This window comes from Emys orbicularis, chromosome 11 (genome assembly GCF_028017835.1).
Source record: "Emys orbicularis isolate rEmyOrb1 chromosome 11, rEmyOrb1.hap1, whole genome shotgun sequence".
In the NCBI taxonomy this organism is placed as follows: Eukaryota; Metazoa; Chordata; order Testudines; family Emydidae; genus Emys; species Emys orbicularis.
The window spans coordinates 35,461,602-35,482,742 of NC_088693.1; the positions used below are offsets into that span (position 1 = coordinate 35,461,602).

At 39.7% G+C, this 21,141-nt stretch overlaps 1 protein-coding gene across 20 annotated transcripts in view; it reads right to left on the minus strand.

The window, feature by feature from the left end:
• LOC135885537 (sodium channel protein type 2 subunit alpha-like) overlaps positions 1 to 21,141 on the minus strand; it is a 102,140-nt gene that overhangs the window by 65,132 nt on the left and 15,867 nt on the right. For 6 of the 20 annotated variants that reach the window (XM_065413301.1, XM_065413302.1, XM_065413293.1 and 3 more), the window contains exons 8-12: positions 19,126 to 19,267; positions 17,106 to 17,312; positions 12,755 to 13,054; positions 5,609 to 5,956; positions 3,130 to 3,262 (exon numbers count right to left, since the gene is read on the minus strand). In XM_065413301.1, coding sequence (XP_065269373.1) covers positions 3,130 to 3,262; positions 5,609 to 5,956; positions 12,755 to 13,054; positions 17,106 to 17,312; positions 19,126 to 19,267 — 1,130 coding nt within the window. Of the gene's footprint in view, positions 1 to 3,129; positions 3,277 to 5,567; positions 5,957 to 10,270; positions 10,279 to 12,754; positions 13,055 to 17,085; positions 17,313 to 19,125; positions 19,268 to 21,141 lie in introns of all 20 variants that reach the window. The other 14 variants (XM_065413288.1, XM_065413296.1, XM_065413289.1 and 11 more) reach the window with 9 other exon arrangements.

Below are 21,141 nucleotides of genomic sequence, written 5' to 3' on the forward strand. Positions count from 1 at the left end.
GAATTAGTCATATGCAATTTGTACACTAAACACACACATTTCCAAATGAGTGTTTATATCTTTATAAGCATAATGATACCGCTGCTTTCACATTAACTGTGTAGTACATGATTTTCTCGACTAAAACGTATTCACTATTACAATAAACAATAAACAATACTGAACCACTACTTTCACATACTGCAATGTGAGGGATACTCTCATTCTTTACTCAAATCAGTAGCGGATTACCGTTTTGTGGGGCCCTGGACCAGAGCAAGTGGGGGCCCCTCCCCACCTCTTCTGCCTGCAGTCCCCTCTCCGGGCACTCCCCGGCAAGCCCCCAGACCCCAACCCCGCGCCCTGGCAGAAGCATCAGGCAGGCAGAGTGGGGCAAGCCCCATGCCCCAACCCTGCTCCCCAACAGGAGCGCCAGGTAGAGCAGGTTGGGGCACAGGGGCACCCTTTTTCTGGCTGGGGCCCCTGGGCATGGGGCCCCGTTGGCCCAGTGGCTAATCTACCACTGACTCAAATCACTGTTGTTGTTTTTTAAAACAACAACAACATGCAGTATGTGGATTAAGACAAACACAACCCTTCCCCCACTCCGTTTTAATAGGAAAAGTTGTCTTCTCATATACTTACAATAAATCTATCAATTAAGAAGCAGATCTATTATGAAAGCCTGTGTCCTCTGTTGGGAATATTTGATTCCTATTTTTCCTTACATTTGACATCATCATAAAGGTCAGATTTCCAGAAGCCAAATTGCCTCTAAATAGTGTTTGATTACAAGAATGAAGGAGAAATCAGACCTTAATGGGATGTTTGGGGATGGGGCAGAAGGAAGATGGAGATATTCTGGTTTAAGTGAAAAGAAGTTAGCCTAGTGAAAAGCACCCCACTCCTCCTTTTCACTCCTTCCCCCCCAAAATGTCATGGCACTGTTTAGTAGAAGTTGAGTCTGAGTGTGTGCATTGCAAAGGGCATCAATAGGTGGTGAGCAATTTCCAAAATTCTATATAAATATTAGTAGTGAAGATCTTCCTGCAGTAAGATAGAACAGGTTGGTTGGGTGGAATAACCAAATTTCTGAATGTTTAGCTAGTCAGAATGCTGACGGGGGAGGATTATTGTTAGGAATCAGGGCCTGCAGCAGAGCCAGTCTTCAGGTAACTTAACGAGGGCAGCTGGCCTGTAGTAGTCTGCATAATTGGCTATACCACATGATCAACTTGGAGGGGTCAGCAGACCAGTTCTTAAGCTGAGCACCAATTCCGCAACTGTTCAAAACATTTGCCCCTGATTGTGTTAGTTCCTGCCCACCCCCCAGTCCAGGTAACCCAATTCTCACACTTGGCTCTGGTTCCTGACTTTGTCTCTGAACTTTGGTTCCATCTCCTGGCTCCTGACCCTTGGCTCTGGCCTCTTACTGACCCTGGGCTGCAATTCCTGGCTACTGATACCTACTCTAACCACTAGCCCCAAACGACCACATCTCGGTTACTGACAGTGATCCTGAACTGGGATGGAAAATGGGCTTTCAGAGAGAATGATTTGGAGGACAAGGAAGACAGGGTTTCATAATGGCATAAGCTCAAATCTATCTGATTTTTCTGCCTGTCCTTGCTAGTAAAGAAAGAGGGAGAGAAAGGTAAACAGTGAGAATCTTCTTCAGCTGAAGGAAGAGGTGACAGAGGTGAGAGTAGAACTTGCCCAAAATTTTGCATAATGGGAAGCAAACTGGCCAATCTACACATAGTGCTTCATTTAGAGACATTGGCAAATTTGTACTAACTTCTTGTATTAATCAGTCAAATTTGTATGGACTCAACTGACATCAAATCTAGTAGAAAGGAAGACTCTACTGTGATCTGAGATTTGTAAAAATGCATTGGAAGTATTTTTACAAGAGGATAGATAATGTACACCTTCTTCTCTGATTATAATTAAGCTTGGATTGATTTGCTTCTCTAAGAAATGAGACAGTGACTTAGGAACTCATTTTAAAAAATGTGTTGAAATTTTGACTTTTCACAAATGAATTTGAAGAGTACTTTGTAAATTTTGTTTATACATTTTCTTTAACTTTGAGATAGAAGACACGTTACAAAGGAAATTAAATAGGCTTTGTCTGACTTTTTAGAATTGCTGTTAAAATTTTTCCTACAAATGTTAATCAGTAATACTGTGCCAAAAGGTATCATGATAGATCTTTAGAGCAATTCAAAATGTTATGTTATTTGAATGAAGTTCCAGTATATTCCGTTTTCATCATGTTTCCAAATCACCTTTCATTCATCTAGTTTTTGTGAATAAATATTTTATAGAAGGAACTTGCAATATAGGAGGTTTTTATACTTTTGTATAAAATGTTATTTATATTTTTGTCTGCAGCCCTCTAGTGTAACTCAAGAGAAGAAGTGGATGTATAGGGTTGGAGGGACCCAATTTATTTTTATATGTTTTTTTTTTAATCAAAAGACATCAATTGTTGTTCACTTTCCATACTTGTCTGTCTTTGGACTTTAAGGTAAGGACTTTGGGTAAGGACCATGCATAGCACATCTCTGGGACTACCATAAACCAATTATTAATATGTAATGATAGTTTCTGTGAAGGTTTGCTTTAATCTCCTATTGACCTGATGTTTTAGAAAGAAATCTCGTTCTGCGGTATCAGCTCTCTCTTTGACCTCTACCACTTCATCATAAATGCTAGTATCATGGAATAGTCTTTCTCCTTTTGCAGTTAAAAAAAAGACATAATTAGTCATCTGCCCTTGGATGGCTGTTACCCTTCAGACCTGATCTCCCTTTCAGTGGCTGCACTAAGAGAAATTAGCTTTCTTTCTCCTCACAGGGGAATATTTCCCTAACAGTGTTTATTTTGTTTCTCCTACTCTGTTCTAGACTGGAGCTAATATATAAAAATATATAGATTGGGACTAATATCATAGGAGGTTTAGGATAAATCAGGGTAAATGATTAAGAACATGTGCTGGAAATGTTCATTATGTACTTCCAATGCCATACAGACTTCACCTGTCCAATTATACAATTACAAGTGAAATTGTGTACATCTTGTCTTAAGTGCAGCAACTAACACAAATTGAGTGAAATGTGTATAAAAATGAAATTCGTCACATACCTTCCATTGTGTTTGTGAGTATGCTGGCTATACTCATTGCTCTTTGTCTTGCAGCAGAATCTTCCAACATTTCCATGGAAATTTGATAAGAACTCAATCTTCTTTTTCTTATTTCTGTTTCTGTAGTGGTGCACTGCAAATGAAATGCTGGTGAATTAAACCATTTTCAGCAACTTATTAACAACACAATATACAAATCCTATCATGACTTTCAAGGAAAGTCTGCTATGAACAGCTTCTTATCCAATATATTAGACTTTCCTTACATACTGCAAGTTTCGGTCTCTACTAGGATTATCTTTGCTGTTTCCTAGATGTCTGGTGGGAATTTCAAACTGCCCAATAAGCAGTGAGCTAATCGGAAGTGGGTATATGCAAATACACGCTGTGTGATTAGATAGAGGAGAAGGAGGATTTTAGGTTCTAGCAGAAATTCAGGTTCTCTCATTGAAGGGGTTGTTTGAGAAAGTACTTGCAAGATGACTCTCAATTTGGAGAGCAAATTGCCAAGCAGTGCTGGGAAGTTGGGGGCCAATGGTTAATTTAAATAACTGCTGTGAGTAAACTAAAATTTGCTGCCAGGTATCTTTTTGCTAAATACTTATTAATCTCTTAAGAAATTAACCGCAGTTGTAGCCTATTACCCAAAGTTCCTGACAGATGTGCATATTTGCCAGTCATAAGGTAGCAATGGCAAAAAAACTAGTATTTAAAAGGGTAATATTGGTGCATGAAATACAGTAGTAAGGAATTAATGATGATCGTGCTATTAAATGTTGCATTCCCATCCTGCTAAGAAATCTCACAATTTCTATAAAAGCATTTCTGATGATGGAAAAATCAAGTTATAATCATTGCTTTTTCATCCACCTAAATCTCACTGTTTCAAAAGGGTTGCAATAAATATGGAAGTCACCACATATTTTCCTAGTCCATTCAAGTTTATAAATGTTTAGGATATATAATATGATGGCCTTGGACTTTTGCTTTCTGTTTTATATGATCTCAAGTTACCTTTATAAAGCAATAAATATTAAACTCTGATTTAAACATTCTTTAGCAGGCTACTGCTCCTGAGCATGTGTATATTTTTTACAATTTTTTCTTTTCCTCTTGCTTGAGACATGATGCAGTGGTCTGAACATAGGAGTGGGAGTCAGGAATTTGTGAATCCCAATTCCTCCTCTCTCTCATCAAATCACTGTATGGCTTTGGCAAGTCACTTAGGGCAGTACATAGTGCAGTGATCTGCATCATATGGAGTGTAAATTCTAAAGCACAGCAGCATGTTATGCACTAACTAGCCAGTGTAGACCCTCCTGGCGGTTACTAAAAGTCCCCTAGTATGTGTTAATGTAGTACTGCTTGAAATAGGATGACATTAACGTGCAGTAGGGAACTTTTAATGTGCATCAGCAGGGTTCACATGGGCCAGTTAGTGCACAACACGCTGGTGCACATGAGTATTTACCTCCCGTTCCCAATTGGTGCGGACTAATGTACTGTGTAGACAAGCCCTTACTTTCTCTGCCTTGGTTCTACCACCTGTAAAATGGGGATAATAACTTGCTTACTTCACAAGGGGGTTGCAGTGATTAATTGGTTAATGTTGGTTTAGCATGAAGATAAAAAGCTCTGTACAAGTGATGACAATTATCATTCCTGAAAAGGAGACTCGACATAAACAGGCTGAATCTCTTTTAGATGAAAAGATCTATCAAATATGCACAAGCACACATGTACCAACTGACAGTTTCCTTAGTTAATTTTTTGAATTTCTGGTCCAAAGACCTATGTCAAGATAGGAAATAAACATAGAAACAAGAAATATATGGTGGTAGTGAAATTTAAATACTGCATTGTAAAGAAGATGTTTGTGATTAAATTCAGTACTATTAAAAGCTAGCCTGTGTCATTGACAATACATTTTGTATAATATTATATTGTATATACCATCATTTTTTGTAAATATTTTAAATATCTCATTTGGGATTCCAGAATTTTACAACATCAGCTGAAATTAATGCAATTGGATGGGTGTATAATAAACACATTTTCTCATTAATATTATGTACCTGGTCTTCCTCCCATTGAAGTTCTTGGTATCACCCCTTATCTTGTTAGTTCTATGTGTTTGCAAGTACTGTACTTTTACTTAGTTGTGGACTGAAGGAAGTTTATCTATTTCAATCTGTTTTGTTGGGGCAAAACTTAGATTCAGATGAAAACATTCAATTAAGATATTTTTCTCTCCCTATCCTATATGCAGATCTCCCATTGCAGACAGTGCATGTAGGAACAGCAGAATATTTCAGTTCAGTTCTGCCATCTGTATCTGAAATTCCCCCGCCCCTTTACTGTGTTAAAAGAATTACAAGATATAGATGAATTTGCAGCTGTAGAAACACCTGCCTGAACTATTTCAAACTTGATTATATGACAGTGAAGTTACTATGGTCAGTGGTTTGTCTATGATCACCTCTGGGAGAAGTTGTCCAGTAGGCGAAGTGAGAGCTGAAGGTCCTCCAACCAAAGAAACCACCCCATTGCAATCTACAGTGCTGTGCATCTTCCCATTTGGTGGAAGCGCTGGTACCATCCTGGATGACATACTGGCTTCACTAATGTTACTGTTGCGTCTTTCACCATGTCTGTTTGGAGCAAAGAAAGACTCTCTTCTGCTCTCGTTGTCTTCAAGAGTGCTGTGCTCATCATCAGCGAAGTCATTTTCTGATCCTATATCTTTTGCTCGACCTCTGAAGCTGAAAATGCTCGTTCTGCTGTTGCGCCTTGGGGAAAACAGGGAGCCACGAATACTCAGCAAAGACTGTAGAAAACCCCGCCCCCCCACAAAGAACAGCATTAGTAAATGAAACACTTTAAAATACAATATCTTGTTTTCTCGTGGTAAGTAGTTACCACGCTCTAGAGAGAGAATATTTATTTGTTTTTAAGTACCAACAATGTGCTCACAGGGCCACGTTGTCTACTGGGGGGGGGGGAATTGTTTTTGAAGTGTTATGGAGGCTGTAGTCAGAAAGAGGGAGGGGAATGAAGTCCAGCCACTGGTATCAGAGTGTTTGGTTGTGCGGGGAGGGAAACAGGAAAGTTTAGCAGTTAGGAGCATTGGCAAGAAGAAAAGGGATTGAGGTGGTGTCCACCATTTTCTGGGTTCTGGAGAGAGGCATGCTTCTCACCTACACCCTGACTGTTTATGTGCTCTACTTTTTTCTGTCTCCCACAAGATTGCAGGGATGAGGGGTCCTTGCACATTTTTCTTTCCATTCCTTGTGGGATACAGGGACTCTAAAGCACAAGGCTCATTACTCATCGCATCTCACTCTACTTTCCTGAGGGATGAGTGTTCTAATGATCAGTGCTAAAGTCACTCTGGATAAGCCTAGGCTGTACACCAGTCTGTAATCTTCACCAGCAGGCCCCGTGTTGTGGGGGCCACGTAAGCAGCACTCTCAAACTACCACCCAGTGAAAAGTTTGGAGAAGACATGCTGGAAACTGTATTGGCACATGCCCGCCCTCACTGTGCTGTGAGGGAATGGCTGCAGAGCCCTCATATACTGCACAGAGTTCCCAGAAGGCTGCCACTTATGCATTACAGTTCTAAAGGTGGTTTTTGCATATAGTTGAAATTACTTTTAATAAAATTTTAGGGCCATGAGTTCTAATTCTGCCCTTAAATGGGAATGTGGGACTTGGAAGGAGCTTGCACGAGTGTCCCAGGCAGGATTTGACTCAAAGCAAGTATACAGAGATCAGCACTGAGAAAAAGAAAATCAAACTTTGTTGGTAATTCTTCTGTTTAATTACAGTACAAGAAACTGCTTCATAGAACCTTTGTCTTCCTTTCTGCATATTTCATTAGCAGCATTCATGAATAAATAAAACTAGTAACAGTCTTGGAGAAAACAAACCCTGCATTAAGCTTTCTTCAAGCTTCCCTTTTTACCAGTCTTCATGTCTTGGTATATTAAGTCTCAATTCAGCCACTATTTTTTCAGGAAAAAATGAGTATTTACATGCATAAAATAATAGCATTTACATTCAGATTTTATTGTGAGTGCAAGAAAGAATATGAAAAGCAGAGGCTACTTTTAAAAAAAATTATCCCTACATCTGTACTAAGAACCTGAGCACAAAATACTGTTGGAAATATATATATATTATATGTGGGTCTGGTAGCACTGCCTTTTATTAAGGCTACCCAACACTTCCAGTTATAAGACCCAGACTTATAACTTTGCCAGACTTTAACCATTTGGGCTGAAAACTTCCATGCCAGCTATCTGCCTCAGTCTAAATGTTTTTGGGAAATTCTGCTTAAAGTTGCAGAGCCATTTCCAAGAATGAGGCTAAGGAAATATGTTGTTTTGCCCTTGTTAAAAAATTCTGGTGTCCTTTCCTTTGAAAAGCTCTAGTGTCGTGTGTCCCTCCCCCTCCCCCCCCCCCCCTGCTTTGGGGCATAGACTTAAACTTTGGCATGGGGGTGGTCTTCATTCCAAGGATGTTTCTTTTGCTATCCTCATGAAAATCTGCCCAAATTTGGTAACATTATAAGCCCTTGAAAAATCACAGGTCACACATCTCAGTAGAGACTTCTTAGGTTTTAGCAGCTAAATTCCCTGAAGAGTCTGTCTACCTGGAGCATGCTCCAGCCTGAAGCTGAGCAAGACTTTCCCTGCAATTGAAGCTCTGGAAGCTGTGGGCTATGCTGGGTCCACTTGAACTGACACTTGAATTGAGAGCAGGGAAGCTCTCTGTCCTGTGCTCTCAATGCTTCCCCTGCTATGTTCAGGAGGAGGAAGCTGACAGATTCAAATGTGATGGAGACAAGAGCCAGACCTGCAGAGAACTTGGGAGAAATTGATTGGGACAAGGAGCCTGGGGTGGCAACTAGGAACAGAGGTTGATGGAGGTGGGATGGGGAAGGTGAGAAGAGGGTAAATGCAAATGGAAGTTGGGGTGGGCAGGAGACTGAGACTGGCTGGGTAAGATGATTGGGATTCAGTGCTGGGGAGGGAATGTTGAAGGCAGGGGAACTGGGAGCCCAGGGGTGGGGGAGATGACTGAGATTGTCTGAGGAGTCAGGTGGGGAGACTGCAACTATCTGGGCAAGGAGACTGGAACTGGGATAGGTAGTCTATAAGGGTGAGACTAGGGCTGATCTGAGAAGCTCCTGCTGAATGACCCATGGGATATCAATATGGTGCCAAATGATGGAATTTCTGTTTTTTCTGTTTGCTTTTTTAAAAACCAAGTAAATGACACAAACTACATTAGAAGAACAATATTAAGGTTGCGAAGTCAAGCACTCAAAAGGTAGGAAATGCCAGAATTAAGGTTGTCTGTATAACCTTCATTCAGCCCCCTTGAGTGTGTGCATTAAGAAACAATTGTTACTTGCACAATCATATTCTATTTTTATCATCATTCAGTGAATAGAATGGAAGGTGCTCACTTCAGTGAGCAGCTATTTTGTTTTTCCCTCGTTCAGAGTGTGGCTCCAGGCTTATTTCCTGCACGCTATTCAAACCCTACTGTGAAGACAGAATTATTAATTTCCTCATGGGCTTTTCTGTGGCATTCCTCACTGTAATATATCCAAGTACTATACAAATGGTTATGAATTTATTTCACAAAACTCCTGTGAGGTGAGGGATTGAAATTATTCCCATTTTACAGATGGGGAATTGAAACACAGAGAGATTGAGGTGAAAATTGTCCACTAATTTTGGTGTCCAATTTGAGACCTCTAGGACCTGATTTTCAGAGTACTTATTATATATAGTGCTTTATATGTTCAACACATATCTCCCATTCACTTCATTTGCAGCTGTGAGTGCTCAGCACTTCTGCAAATGAGACCTGAAGGTCTCCAGTCAGACACCCAGAAAATTAGGAATGCACAGTTAGTGACAACCCATGAAAAGTTTGCTTTAAGTAACATAATGTATCCTTTATCACATAGCAACTCTGTGGCAAAGGCAGGGATAGAATCCAATTCCCCAGGGCAGCATTCAGCTGCCTACACCAGGAGATCCTGCCTCATTCACTACATACCGTTCACCTCCTGCAACATATGAAGCACATATCCTACAGACAACAGTCTCCTTCACTACATAACCCTGAATCATGCCCAAAGAAGATCCATCCTGTGCACTGAATGAAGCAGGGGTCCTGTGGAAAAAACAGTATGTGGTCATGTAATTGTATCATAATACATACACACAAAGAAGCTGAATTAAAGTTGGTGTATTTCTGGCATTTAGTAACTTTTGAGAGCTTGACATTGCAAATGCTCTTATAACATAGTTTGTGTGTGTAATTGTATATATAACTTCTTTCCTGCATTGCATCCACTAAAAAAGGTTTTCATTTCCGTATGTTTTTAAGGTATACCAAACTTTTGTGACTATTGTGTGTGTGTGTCCCTTTTTAGGAAGTTATAGCAATTAGATAGAGGTGCCCTCTTTGACTAATTTTGATCTTTCTTGGCAATTAATTATATTTAATTTTGTATTTTTCATAACTCAATTATACATCATTTATATTCTGCAGTTATACCTTAGTACTCTGTATAGTTACATATCTACCAAAATGAATTGTTACAGTTATTTACTTGGTGGCACTGTAATTTGTTTGATAAATAGTATAACAAAGACTGCAGTGCATTCATATTTAATTTAAGTTATACAACTCAAAACCTGAGATAATCAATTTTTGTAATAATTTCTAAGGCCTAACTCTGCAATCCTTCCATATGCTGGGCTCCCGTTGATTTTGAGCCCTAGGTTGAGCCCTAAGGGAGTAACTCCAGAGGGAAAAGTGCACAGTCAGTTTGAAAGAGCTGTGTGCTTCTCAGACACACATGCTCAAAAGACACATTCAGAAGAAATAGACCCCTCACTCCAAATCTGTAGCAGTTGCTGTGCATGCAGGGGGACACATGGGGTACAGGAGCTAATCCAGCTCCCATTGAAATGAATGGAGACCTCCCCAGGGGAGCTGGAGCAGTTCCATAGTGAATAGGGTGTGAGAGGAGATCTGTGGATGAAGACTGCTGCTCCCCACTCATATGCACACACATGGAGTCTTGAGCCAGTGGATCAGAGCAGCACACAGACCCAGGGCCGCCCGGAGGGGGGGGGGGGAGTGGCGTAATTTGCCCCAGGCCCCGGGCCCCACGGGGCCCCCACAAGAATATAGTATTCTATAGTATTGCAACTTTTTTTTATGGAAGGGGCCCCCGAAATTGCTTTGCCCCAGGCCCTCTGAATCCTCTGGGCAGCCCTGCACAGACCTATTCACCATGTTTTCTCTGATCTTTCAGCCTGTTCATCATGTTAACCATCGCTACTCACACTATAATGTACAATCACTAGGGAATTCTCTGTGTGGCACGAGGCATAGAGTCTTTCCAACACAGACTCTTCCCATCTCCCTTCATTGCACAACAAACAGATGGCATTTCCATTGCATTTTGGCCATTCCCTGGATATGTAGAGGGGCAAGATTTGCCCCAAAGTACTGATATTGCTTCACAAAAAGTGCCCAAGTTAGCTAGTTAAATTGGTGATTTGATACTCTTTAGATCACTAGCTCCCTTGATAAGTTCAGTGGTGAAAAGTTTTACTTTAGGTGGTTGTTCTTCTAGCTACTTTATCCCTGCTTGTGTAAGTCGTGGCCAGTTAAGAAAAGCCATTTCCCCTTTTTTACTGTACCTTTCCCTTATTTAATCTGAAACCTAAAATGTACAATGTTTGTTTCTATTTGATGGGTTTTAATTTTTCATTTTACATGATGAATTATCATTTAGTTCAGTGTTATGGAAAGTATTTAAAGAGCCTTGAGATTTTTAAGCTTGCTAAGGTTCTATAGTAGTTTCTTAGCTCTTGCTGATGGGAGACTTGGTGGTAAAAGGCAAGAAGGCTTTCAGAGAGGTTAATAAAATATGATGGACTAGTCCATGCCAATGATACTTTACTGTTAGAAAATAAATCCACATCAAGTATTTCCCATACGATCTCTGTCCTGTAAGCATACAAGAGAGTTGCAGGGCATGGGGTTAACTATGGGAGTGTGATTTAGTAGATAGAGCTCAGGACTAGGATTCAGAAGTTTATGGTTCTACTGGCTCTGTCACTGACCCTTCTGTGTGACTTAAGCAAGTCATTTAGTATCCCCATCTGTGAAACAGGGATGATAATACGTATCAAACTCAGACGGATACTGTCAAGCTTAATTCATGACTATAAAGCCTTTTAAGCTCCTTAGATGAAAGGCATTATATGGGCCTGATCCAAAGCCCATTGCAATGAATGGTAAGACACTCATTAACTGTAATGGGCTTTGGATCAGACTCAAAATACATAAGTTCAAAGTACTATTATTATATCAAATCAAATTATAGCTATCCAAGAATTTTTATCTCTAGACATTAAATGGGCACCTAAATGCATACAGTATCTGGGAATTTGAATTGAGTTATATAAGCAAAGTTATCCCAGTGTGATAGAAGGGATAACTTGACTTAGGACTTGTCTACATAGGGAGGTTAGTGTGCAGCAAGCCAAGGGGTAAATCTACAGCACACTAGTTTGACACACAGTAGTTCACTGTGTGGACCCTGCTACAGCACACTAAGTCTGTAGTGTGCTTTGTCATCCTACTGTTTCAAACATCAGAGCACACTATTGAATTTTTAGTGTGCTGTAGCAGGATCCACAGTGTGAGTTAGTGGATGTCAAGGTAGCGGACTATAGATTCACATCCTGGCTTGCTATCCGCTAACTTGCCATGAAGACAAGCCCTTACTGTGGTGGAATATAATGATGCTCTCATATAGAATGAATTAATTTAAAATGAACAGTATGTCTAAATTACTTATTGGTATAAGCTTAAATGTTCCCCTGTCCCATTCTCATTATTTTGGAAACTCAGAAATATTTTTCTCATTTGCCACCATTTAAAAATGCATCTGAAGAAGTGAGGTTTTTTTTATCCACGAAAACTTATGCCCAAATAAATCTTTTAGTCTTTAAGGTGCCACCGGACTCCTTGTTGTTTTTGTGGATACAGACTAACACGGCTACCCCCTGACATTTAAAAATGGGTTCAGTAACACAAACAACAAAAGTTAAGGGTGGTCTGGTATTCCTAGAATACAGAGAATACATGGGGATGTTGTCTCCTACAAAGGTTTTATTGTTTGGGGCTTGAGATGATTTAGGAGTGGACAACCAATGAGTGACTTATGTAAGTTTTCCTAATGAGTTCCAATCAAAACCTTTTTAACACTCCACATCATCAAGTGGTCTGTGTATGCAAGATATTTTATGGAAATACATTTTTAGAAGTGTTTTAGCAAAGTTTTGGGTAAGTAAGCCCATGTTAGATAATTTAACAGAAACATCCAGCTAACTGTTTGAAACACTGCTGACTATAATGATTACAAAAACTAAGTTTACACAGAAGCTCTTTTCCCCGCATTTTCCTTTTCTTCTCTCTTCATATAGTCATAGTCTTCTACCTGTAACATTGCTGGAATTTCCATGATAAACAGATCATGGTAGTAGAAGAACATAAATTATTTAGTAAGAGCACTGTACCTGGTGGGGGGAAGTGAACCTCTTTTCATATGTCAGTCGACTCGCTTCCATCGAGAATCGGAAACTTTTCCTTCTGATACTGTCCTCTGATTCAGATTTGGGGAACTTTTCAACATCTCCCTTGTCTTCTGCTTCAGACAGTTCCTTCTGTCTTCTTTTCTTCCTTCTGTTTCTCCTTTCTTTAGCACTCTTTGAGCTCAACTTCGATGCTTCTGAGGAACTTTCCAAGAGCTCCCCTAGTCCCCCTACTCCACTCATATCTCTTGACGCAACAGACGCTGCTACTACTGCTGCTGTTGCCTGTTGGTTTACAAGGTGTGCTATTTTTAGAATGTAGATAGCTAATAATTTTATATACTTGTACTGATTTTTATTATTATCAGTATAATCAGTTGCAATTTGTGAGCAACATTTCAATCAGACAAACAGTCTCAAAAAAATAAATTCAAGACAATTTTGTTTAGAGAAATATTTAGTTCCCTATTATATAGAGCATAAGACAACAAAAGAACTAATTTAAGTAGTACCATAACAGCACAGCTCCCCAAAGACAAAGGTACAGTACATTAGCTTAAAATCAACGTAGTACAAGAAATCATGAGCATTGCATCCTCCATGCACTTCAGATCTATGTGCTTCTCCATCTCTCACGAGAAAGGCAATACATCCTACTCCAGAACAACTCAGCTGGTCCCCTCTGCCTGTTCACAGTGAGAACTACTGGTTGTTCTTCCTGTATGGAGATATGTAACTCATACCATGTGACTTGATCCATTAGAATAGGTAGGGGGATTGATTGACTTAACCATCGGGGCAAAGAGACATTTAGGGCAGATCCAGGCCCTTTTCCCGGGGGTGACTGTAAACTGTTCTGAAATGCTGCGGTGGAGGATATGTTGGGGAAGCTGCCAGGCCTCCACAGGTTGACAAGGTCAGAAGATGTGTGACTCCAGAAATGGCTAATTTTGTGTATGAACAGGGGGATCAGTAATTACCCACCAAAATAACATCATATTTGGTACCAGAGTTATTCAGGGTAGATGTGGTGTACCTCTCTGACAGGGGAGTGGCTATATTTTTGGCTGATGTTAGAGAGGGAATTGTTAAGCTATCTGAGAACCTGGCTTCAGGTGGGGGGAGGCAGCCAAGCTGTTTGCTGGCTTTTCCTTGTGACATGTGTTCAGTGTAAGTACTCGTTTGATAGGGGAGCTGGTTCCCTGATAAACTGGAATTAGAAGCAGACTTAAGGGAAGGCATCCCCAGAGAAGCTGGGGAATGGGGTTGTGGCTCCTAATGTACACCTAATGTGGTGTAGCAAGGAGAAAATCCACTTTCCCAGCCCATTTACCTTCACACAAGAGAAGGGCATTGGAGTCCTAGCTATGGGCTTGGATCAGATGCCGTGGGGCTGGAGGGGCTGATGACATCCCTCAAACAGGTGGAAAGGAGTGATGATCCATGCTATATGAGTTGTTGCTGAATAGTTCCCAATGAGTACGTTAATAAAGTTGTGGCCTAAATAAACCATATATGTTGCATCTTGTCTTTCTTCCTGTGTGTTTGGGACAAAAGTTCTACATCCTGCTCTAAAAGAACTCAGCTGGTTCTTTCTGGCTATTCATAGTTAGGATTAATTGTTGTTCTTTCTATATGGGGTTAGGAAACTCACAATATACAACCTGATCCATTAGATAAAATTAACTAATTTAGATCTTCATTAACGTTTGCAGAGTGTGTGATGTTAAAAAGAATCTCAAGCAGATAGTTTATCGAGAAGAACGTAACAGCCAAAATGTTGTCACAAAGGTTTAAGATTATCCCACTCAATTGCCACAATAAGAATGTGGGGCCAGATTCTTGGTACCCCACCTGGCTGCTTTTTTGCTCTTCAGGAAGTAGAATGTTTCACTAACAAGGCAGATGGGGATTCTCCTGACACAGGGAAATCCCCAGGTGGTGTAAAGATGATATAAGGTTCTATGCCACTTGCGCTTATCCTCTTCCTCAACCCCAGAATAAAGAGGGGTCAGAGACAAGAGGGGGATGCGGCCAGAATCCCTTGAGCTTTGGTGATACCCAGGTGGTGCCTACCAGACCATTCCAGTTTTTGCAACTTTGAACAAGCTGAGGGCTGCTTTAAGTTTTGTTTGGGGATGAATTAATCACTGAAGGAGTGAAAATGTGACTTTCTACCCTTTTCCACCTCCAGCCCTGCATTGATCACAACTCAACTGGATCCAGTGACCTGCCCTGTAATGGGTGCATCCTTCCCACTTTCTCATACACACAAAGAAACATGGCAACATCACCCCTATTCTCAGATTACTCCACTGACTCCCCATTCATTTAAACAATAATTTAGCATAGACTTTATCCAGCTTTTGTTTCTCTCTGTTCCCCCCAGTCCTTGCTCATCTAGCATCAGTCTCTGTTGCTTCATGCAAATGCACAAGTACAGTGGCAGCTGTCTGGAATAGCCTTCCATTTAATTAATCTCCGTCAGCTTTCAGATATTGCCTGAAACCTTATCTTATCCCCCCACTTGCCTATAGAGCTTTGTTTTTAACTTTGTAGCTGCATTTTTTAATATAATGTATGAAAAGTACTAGAGAAAGTAAAGTCTATATTAAATGTTAATAAACACAATGGCTAAATTTTTGAACAATTCCATATCAATGACAATAAATATCAATACCAAATTTGAAAAAAGGATGTACCATTGCTAATATATATTTTTATTCTCCACAATTCTGCTCCTTTCTGAGTGATTTGAAGTGACAGTGTTTAATGGCTAAAATATATATATGCTAATGCAGATAGTGAAGAAATCTTTCTTTTCAAGTTAAAGATAGAGGGGCCTGATTATCCATTGCCTTGCACCTTATGGAGTCATTTATACCTGGTCAAAGTATGTGTAAAATAATACGAGTGTAAATGACTAGAGGATTCTGATTTGGTTGCATTTTACACCCATTTTGTACTTATGTAAACAGGGCCGGCTCCAGGGTTTTTGCCGCCCCAAGCGGCGCAAAAAAAAAAAAAAAAAAAAAAAAAAAAGCTGCGATCGCGATGGCAATTCAGCAGGAGGTCCTTCGCTCCGAGCGGGAGTGAGGGACCGTCCGCCGAATTGCCGCCAAATAGTTGGACCTGCCGCCCCTCTCCGGAGTGGCCGCCCCAAGCACCTGCTTGGCAAGCTGGTGCCTGGAGCCGGCCCTGTATGTAAATGACTAGACTAGGTGCAAGGCAGTGGAAATGCAAGCCCAGAAATTAGATGTTGGGTTCTCACGGATAACACCTTCTCAGACCATTTGACTTTGGATAATAAACCCTCATACAACAGGTGTATATTAAAAATTACATTTTCTTGTAACATTATTTACAATGTCTGCTTTTCCCAGTAAACAAGATTGTTATAAGAGATTATCCAAGAAGTATTTCCATCCATCAAGCCTTTGTTACTTAAAGGATTTATATCCTTTTCTAAGGCCCTAATAGACTTCAGTGTGGTTACAACTAGGTATGTGCTTAAATACTTTGCTGGAACAAGGCCTATGAGAATATCCTAGTACTAATACCTTTCCTTCAGTCAATGTTTGAGAGGGATTATTAAATAGAGCAGCTCTGAACATTCTCTCACAGACTGTAAACCAGAAGCAACTTCTTTTAATGCCACCCAACTTTTTCACAACTATTATGAGATCTGTAACCCCAGGATGTCATTGATATCATGCATTGTAATTCTCCATTATTTCTGTAACATTGTAATCCCCAATCTTTTACCTGTAGAATCTTATGGTGAACTTAAGGCTTGTCTACATTACCCACTGGATTGATGGGCAGTGATCGATCCAGCAAGGGTTGATTTATCGCGTCTAGTCTAGACGCGATAAATCGACTGTCGAGCACTCTCCCATCGACTCCGGTACTCCGCCAGGGTGAGAGGCGTAGGCAGAGTCGACGGGAGAGTGTCAGCCGTCGACTTACCGCAGTGAAGACACCGTGGTAAGTAGATCTAAGTATGTCAACTTCAACTACGTTATTCATGTAGCTGAAGTTACATAACTTAGATCAATTTCCCCCCTCCCCTCAGTGTAAACCAGGCCTTAGTAACAGTGGTTTACTGTGCCATGGATTTGTTTTCTTGTTATTTTGTTGGTGAGATTATAAATTGTTGATTCACTTAATAAACTAGTTACTCTAGGTGATAAACAAGGCTTCTTGTTTTTCAGTTCACTGTTAAGTATATTAAATATTATTACACGTACTAATTTCTGGGAGTAATTTATAATTTTAGGCATAAGAATAAGGATGTGCAGAAACAGACAAAGTACATTTTCTTCACAAAAAATACCTGAGCTTCTTCTTGTTGTTTTTTCAGCTGTTCAAGCATCTGCTGAAATTCTGCCTCTTTCTGCTCTGCTTCTTCCAGTGTTGCTTGATTCTGTTCTTCATAGGCCATGGCAACCACAGCCAGGATCAAATTCACCAGATAGAAAGAGCCCAAAAAAATCACCAGAACAAAAAATATCATGTATGTTTTGCCAGCAGCTCGTAGCGTCTGGGGGAAAACAATTCCATATAAATGTTTAGTGTCATTGCTAGTCTGATAGTATGTTAGTGATGCAATTCATGCTCTGATAAGTAGTAGTTTAAAGGGTTTTGTCACAACTAGGGCTGTCAAGCAATTAAAAAAATTAATCACAATTATTTGCGCAATTAATCGTGCTGCTAAACAATAATGGAATATCATTTATTTAATATTTTTTTATTTCAATAAGAACACAGAATACGAAGTGCACAGTGCTCACTTTATATTTATTTTTATTACAAATATTTGCACTGTAAAAAACCAAAGAAATAATATTTCTTAATTCACCTCATAGTAGTGTAGTGCAATCTTTTTATCATAAAAGTTGAACTTACAAATGTAGAATTTTATACAAAAAAATGACTGCATTCAAAAATAAAACAATCTAAAACTTTAGAGCCTACAAGTCCATTCAGTCCTATTCAGCCAATCACCCAGACAAAGTTTGGTTACAATTTACAGGAGATAATGCCCACTTCTTGTTTACAATGTCAGCTGAAAGTGAGAACAGGGGTTCGCATGGCACCATTGTAGCCAGCGTCACAAGATATTTATGTGCCAGATGTGCTAAAGATTCATATGTCCCTTCATGCGTCAACCACCATTCCAGGGGACATGTGTCCCTGCTGATGACAGGTTCTGCTCGATAACTATCCAAAGCAGAGCGGACCGACGCATGTTTATTTTCATCATCTGAGTCAGATGCCACCAGCAGAAGGTTGAGTTTCTTTTTTGGTGTTTCGGATTCTGTAGTTTCCACATCGGAGTGTTGCTCTTTTAAGCATGCTCCTCACCTCATCCCTCTCAGATTTTGGATGGCACTTCAGATTCTTAAACCTTGGATCGAGTGCTCTAGTTATCTTTAGAAATCTCACATTGGTACCTTCTTTGCGTTTTGTCAAATCTGCTGTGAAAGTGTTCTTAAAATGCACATGTGCTGGGTCATCATCCGAGACTGCTCTAACATGAAATATATGGCAGAGTGCAGGTAAAACAGAACAGGAGACATACAATTCTCCCCCAAGGACTTCAGTCACAAATGTAATTAATACATTATTTTTTTAACGAGCGTCATCAACATGGAAGCATGTCCTCTGGAATGGTGGCCAAAGCATGAAGGGGCATACGAATATTTAGCATATCTAGCACGCAAATACCTTGCAACACCGGCTACAAAAGTGCCATGTGAATGCCTGTTCTCACTTTCAGGTGACATTGTAAATAAAAAGCAGGCAGCAGTATCTCCCGTAAATGCAAACAAATTTGTTTGTCTTAGCGATTGGCTGAGCAAGAAGTAGGACTGAGTGGACTTGTAGGCGCTAAAGTTTTACACTGTTTTGTTTTTGAGTGAAGTTATGTAAGAAAAAAAATCTGCATTTGTAAGTTACACTTTCACGATAAAGAGATTGTACTTCAGTACTTGTAGGAGGTGAATTGAAAAATACTATTTCTTTTGTTTATAATTTTTACAGTGCATATATTTGTAAAAATCAAAATAATAATATAAAGCAAGCACTGTACACTTTGTATTCTGGGTTGTAATAGAAATCAATATATTTGAAAATGTAGAAAAGCATCCAAAAATATTTAATACATTGCCATTGGTATTCTATTGTTTAACAGTGTAATTAATCACAATTTAAAAAATTAATCACGATTAATTTTTTTTAATCACGTGAATTAACTGCAATAAATCGACAGCCCTAGTCACAACTGAATACGTCCATTCATACAATTTTACCATCAAATAATACTTAGCACTTGATTCACACAAGGTTCTTACCAACTGATAAAGATTTTCCCAGAAGTCCTGAGTCATCAGCCGAAAGAGTGACAAGAATGCCCAGCTGAATGTGTCAAAGCTCGTGTAGCCATAATTGGGGTTTCTACCAGCTTTCACACATATATATCCTTCTGGACATTGACTGTGTGAAGACAGAATATGAGGTGTTATAGTTACTTTCAGTCCACTCTGACTCTGTGTTATGTTTCAGAACAAAATGCATTGTTTTCATTTGCCATATCATGTATTATTTTTGGACAGTTGTTCTTTAGGAAACTCTTGTCAATTAAAATGTTGTGTTTTAAGACAACTCCAGAAGGCTCCCAAAAACCTAGCTAATATAACATAAATGAAAAATGCCCCTTTAGTTTGTATTTTGTTGCTAAATAGCACTTGCTTGTTTTCCGTAATGAAAACCCGTCAAACTATTCAGTTCAGAATTTCACTGGCCACATTTTTCAACAGTAATCTCCAATCCAAACTAGTAATTCCCAGACAAAAAATATTTGCTAAAATGGAGGTTGTAAATAAAGCTGGGTGAATAACTGATTTTTTGGTTCAGTGGCAGATCTGGAAAAAAAAACTGGTTTGGGTCAAACCAAATCTAAAAACTGTAAATTGAAAAAAATCTGTTTCTGGTTGAATGAAACATGGGGTTGTACACAGACATTTAGGCCAGTGGCACTCATGTGGGTTGTGAGAGACCCTGGCTGAGTTCCCCGACCTGCCTGTTATGGAAAAGTAATTTGAACTTCAGTCTCCCACATCAGAGACTGCCTTAGCCACTGTTCTATAGGTTAGTCTAAGGCAGGGCACTCTAAGTCTCTCTTGTTGGAGCTGTTCCATTTTGTATAAAGAATTAGGGTTGTCAACTTTGTTTGGATGAATTCCTGGCGGTTTCATCACATGACATTACCTTTAATTAAAGATTAAATCTTTAATTCCTGGAGACTCCAGGACAATCCTGGAGGGTTGGTAACCCTATGAAGAATTCATTGGAGCAGCAGCTTGAACTTGGATCTCCCACATCATACGTGAATGCTCTAATCATCAGGCTATACCGTCATTCTCATGGTCTTTCCAAGCCCTAATTATGAATGACTGTGAATTGCCACTATGAATGATAGTGTGTCAGGAAAAGAGAATAAGGATGCAATATGGGGGATGCAAATTCAAGTTCCTTTTTGCATCCCAGGCAAGTGCACTAACCACTGGGTAAAAGTTATAATGGAGGTCATAGCCTCAGCTTCCAGGCATAGGCCTCTATTATATATTTGTTTTGTTACTGTTGTCATTAGTGGCCAAAAATATTTGGCAAATTCACAAATAGGTTCAGCTTAACCAAAATGGCAATTTCTAGTAAATAAATTATTTGTTTGAAAATTTTCACTCAGCTCTAGTTGTAAATATCCAGTAATTTAGAACATTAGGCAAATGTGGCTTTAAGTCAGGAAGTCCACAGCTAAGATTAAGAAACAAATGTTTTCTATAAATTGTTTCACTCTACACATTTAGTTTCTGGAGCTTAACTGGCAAGTAAATTCCTTCAGCTCTGCCCATTTGATTGGCAAAGTTGGCCACTCTGCAAGACCTATTTAGAAGCCTGTAAATTGCTGAGACCTTGTGGAGTTTTCAAAGGTTCAAATACTTGTATAAAACAAGTGTTGAATTAACCAGCCAGACTTCCAAAAAAGTATTAAACTGTTCTAGCTCATGCTCAGGAAAAAAAATTACAACTTCTAGACCAATCTGGACCAACCTAGTTTGACTCTTAAGATTCAGTTGGAGAGTGGAGTGCCATATAGCTGTTCTCCGCGAGGCAAATGCACCAGGAAGAAACTGTGAGACACAGAGGGTGGAATAATTTACTACACCTTTTTTATGATGTAACTATTACACCCGTGTGTTCAGCCCAATTTGCTGGCTGGTGCATGCAGGAGCTTCTTTGTGAATGGTGAATAACAGGCAAACAACCTCTGCTGTCCCCTCGGTGCCTTGCTCCATAATCCAAAAAGG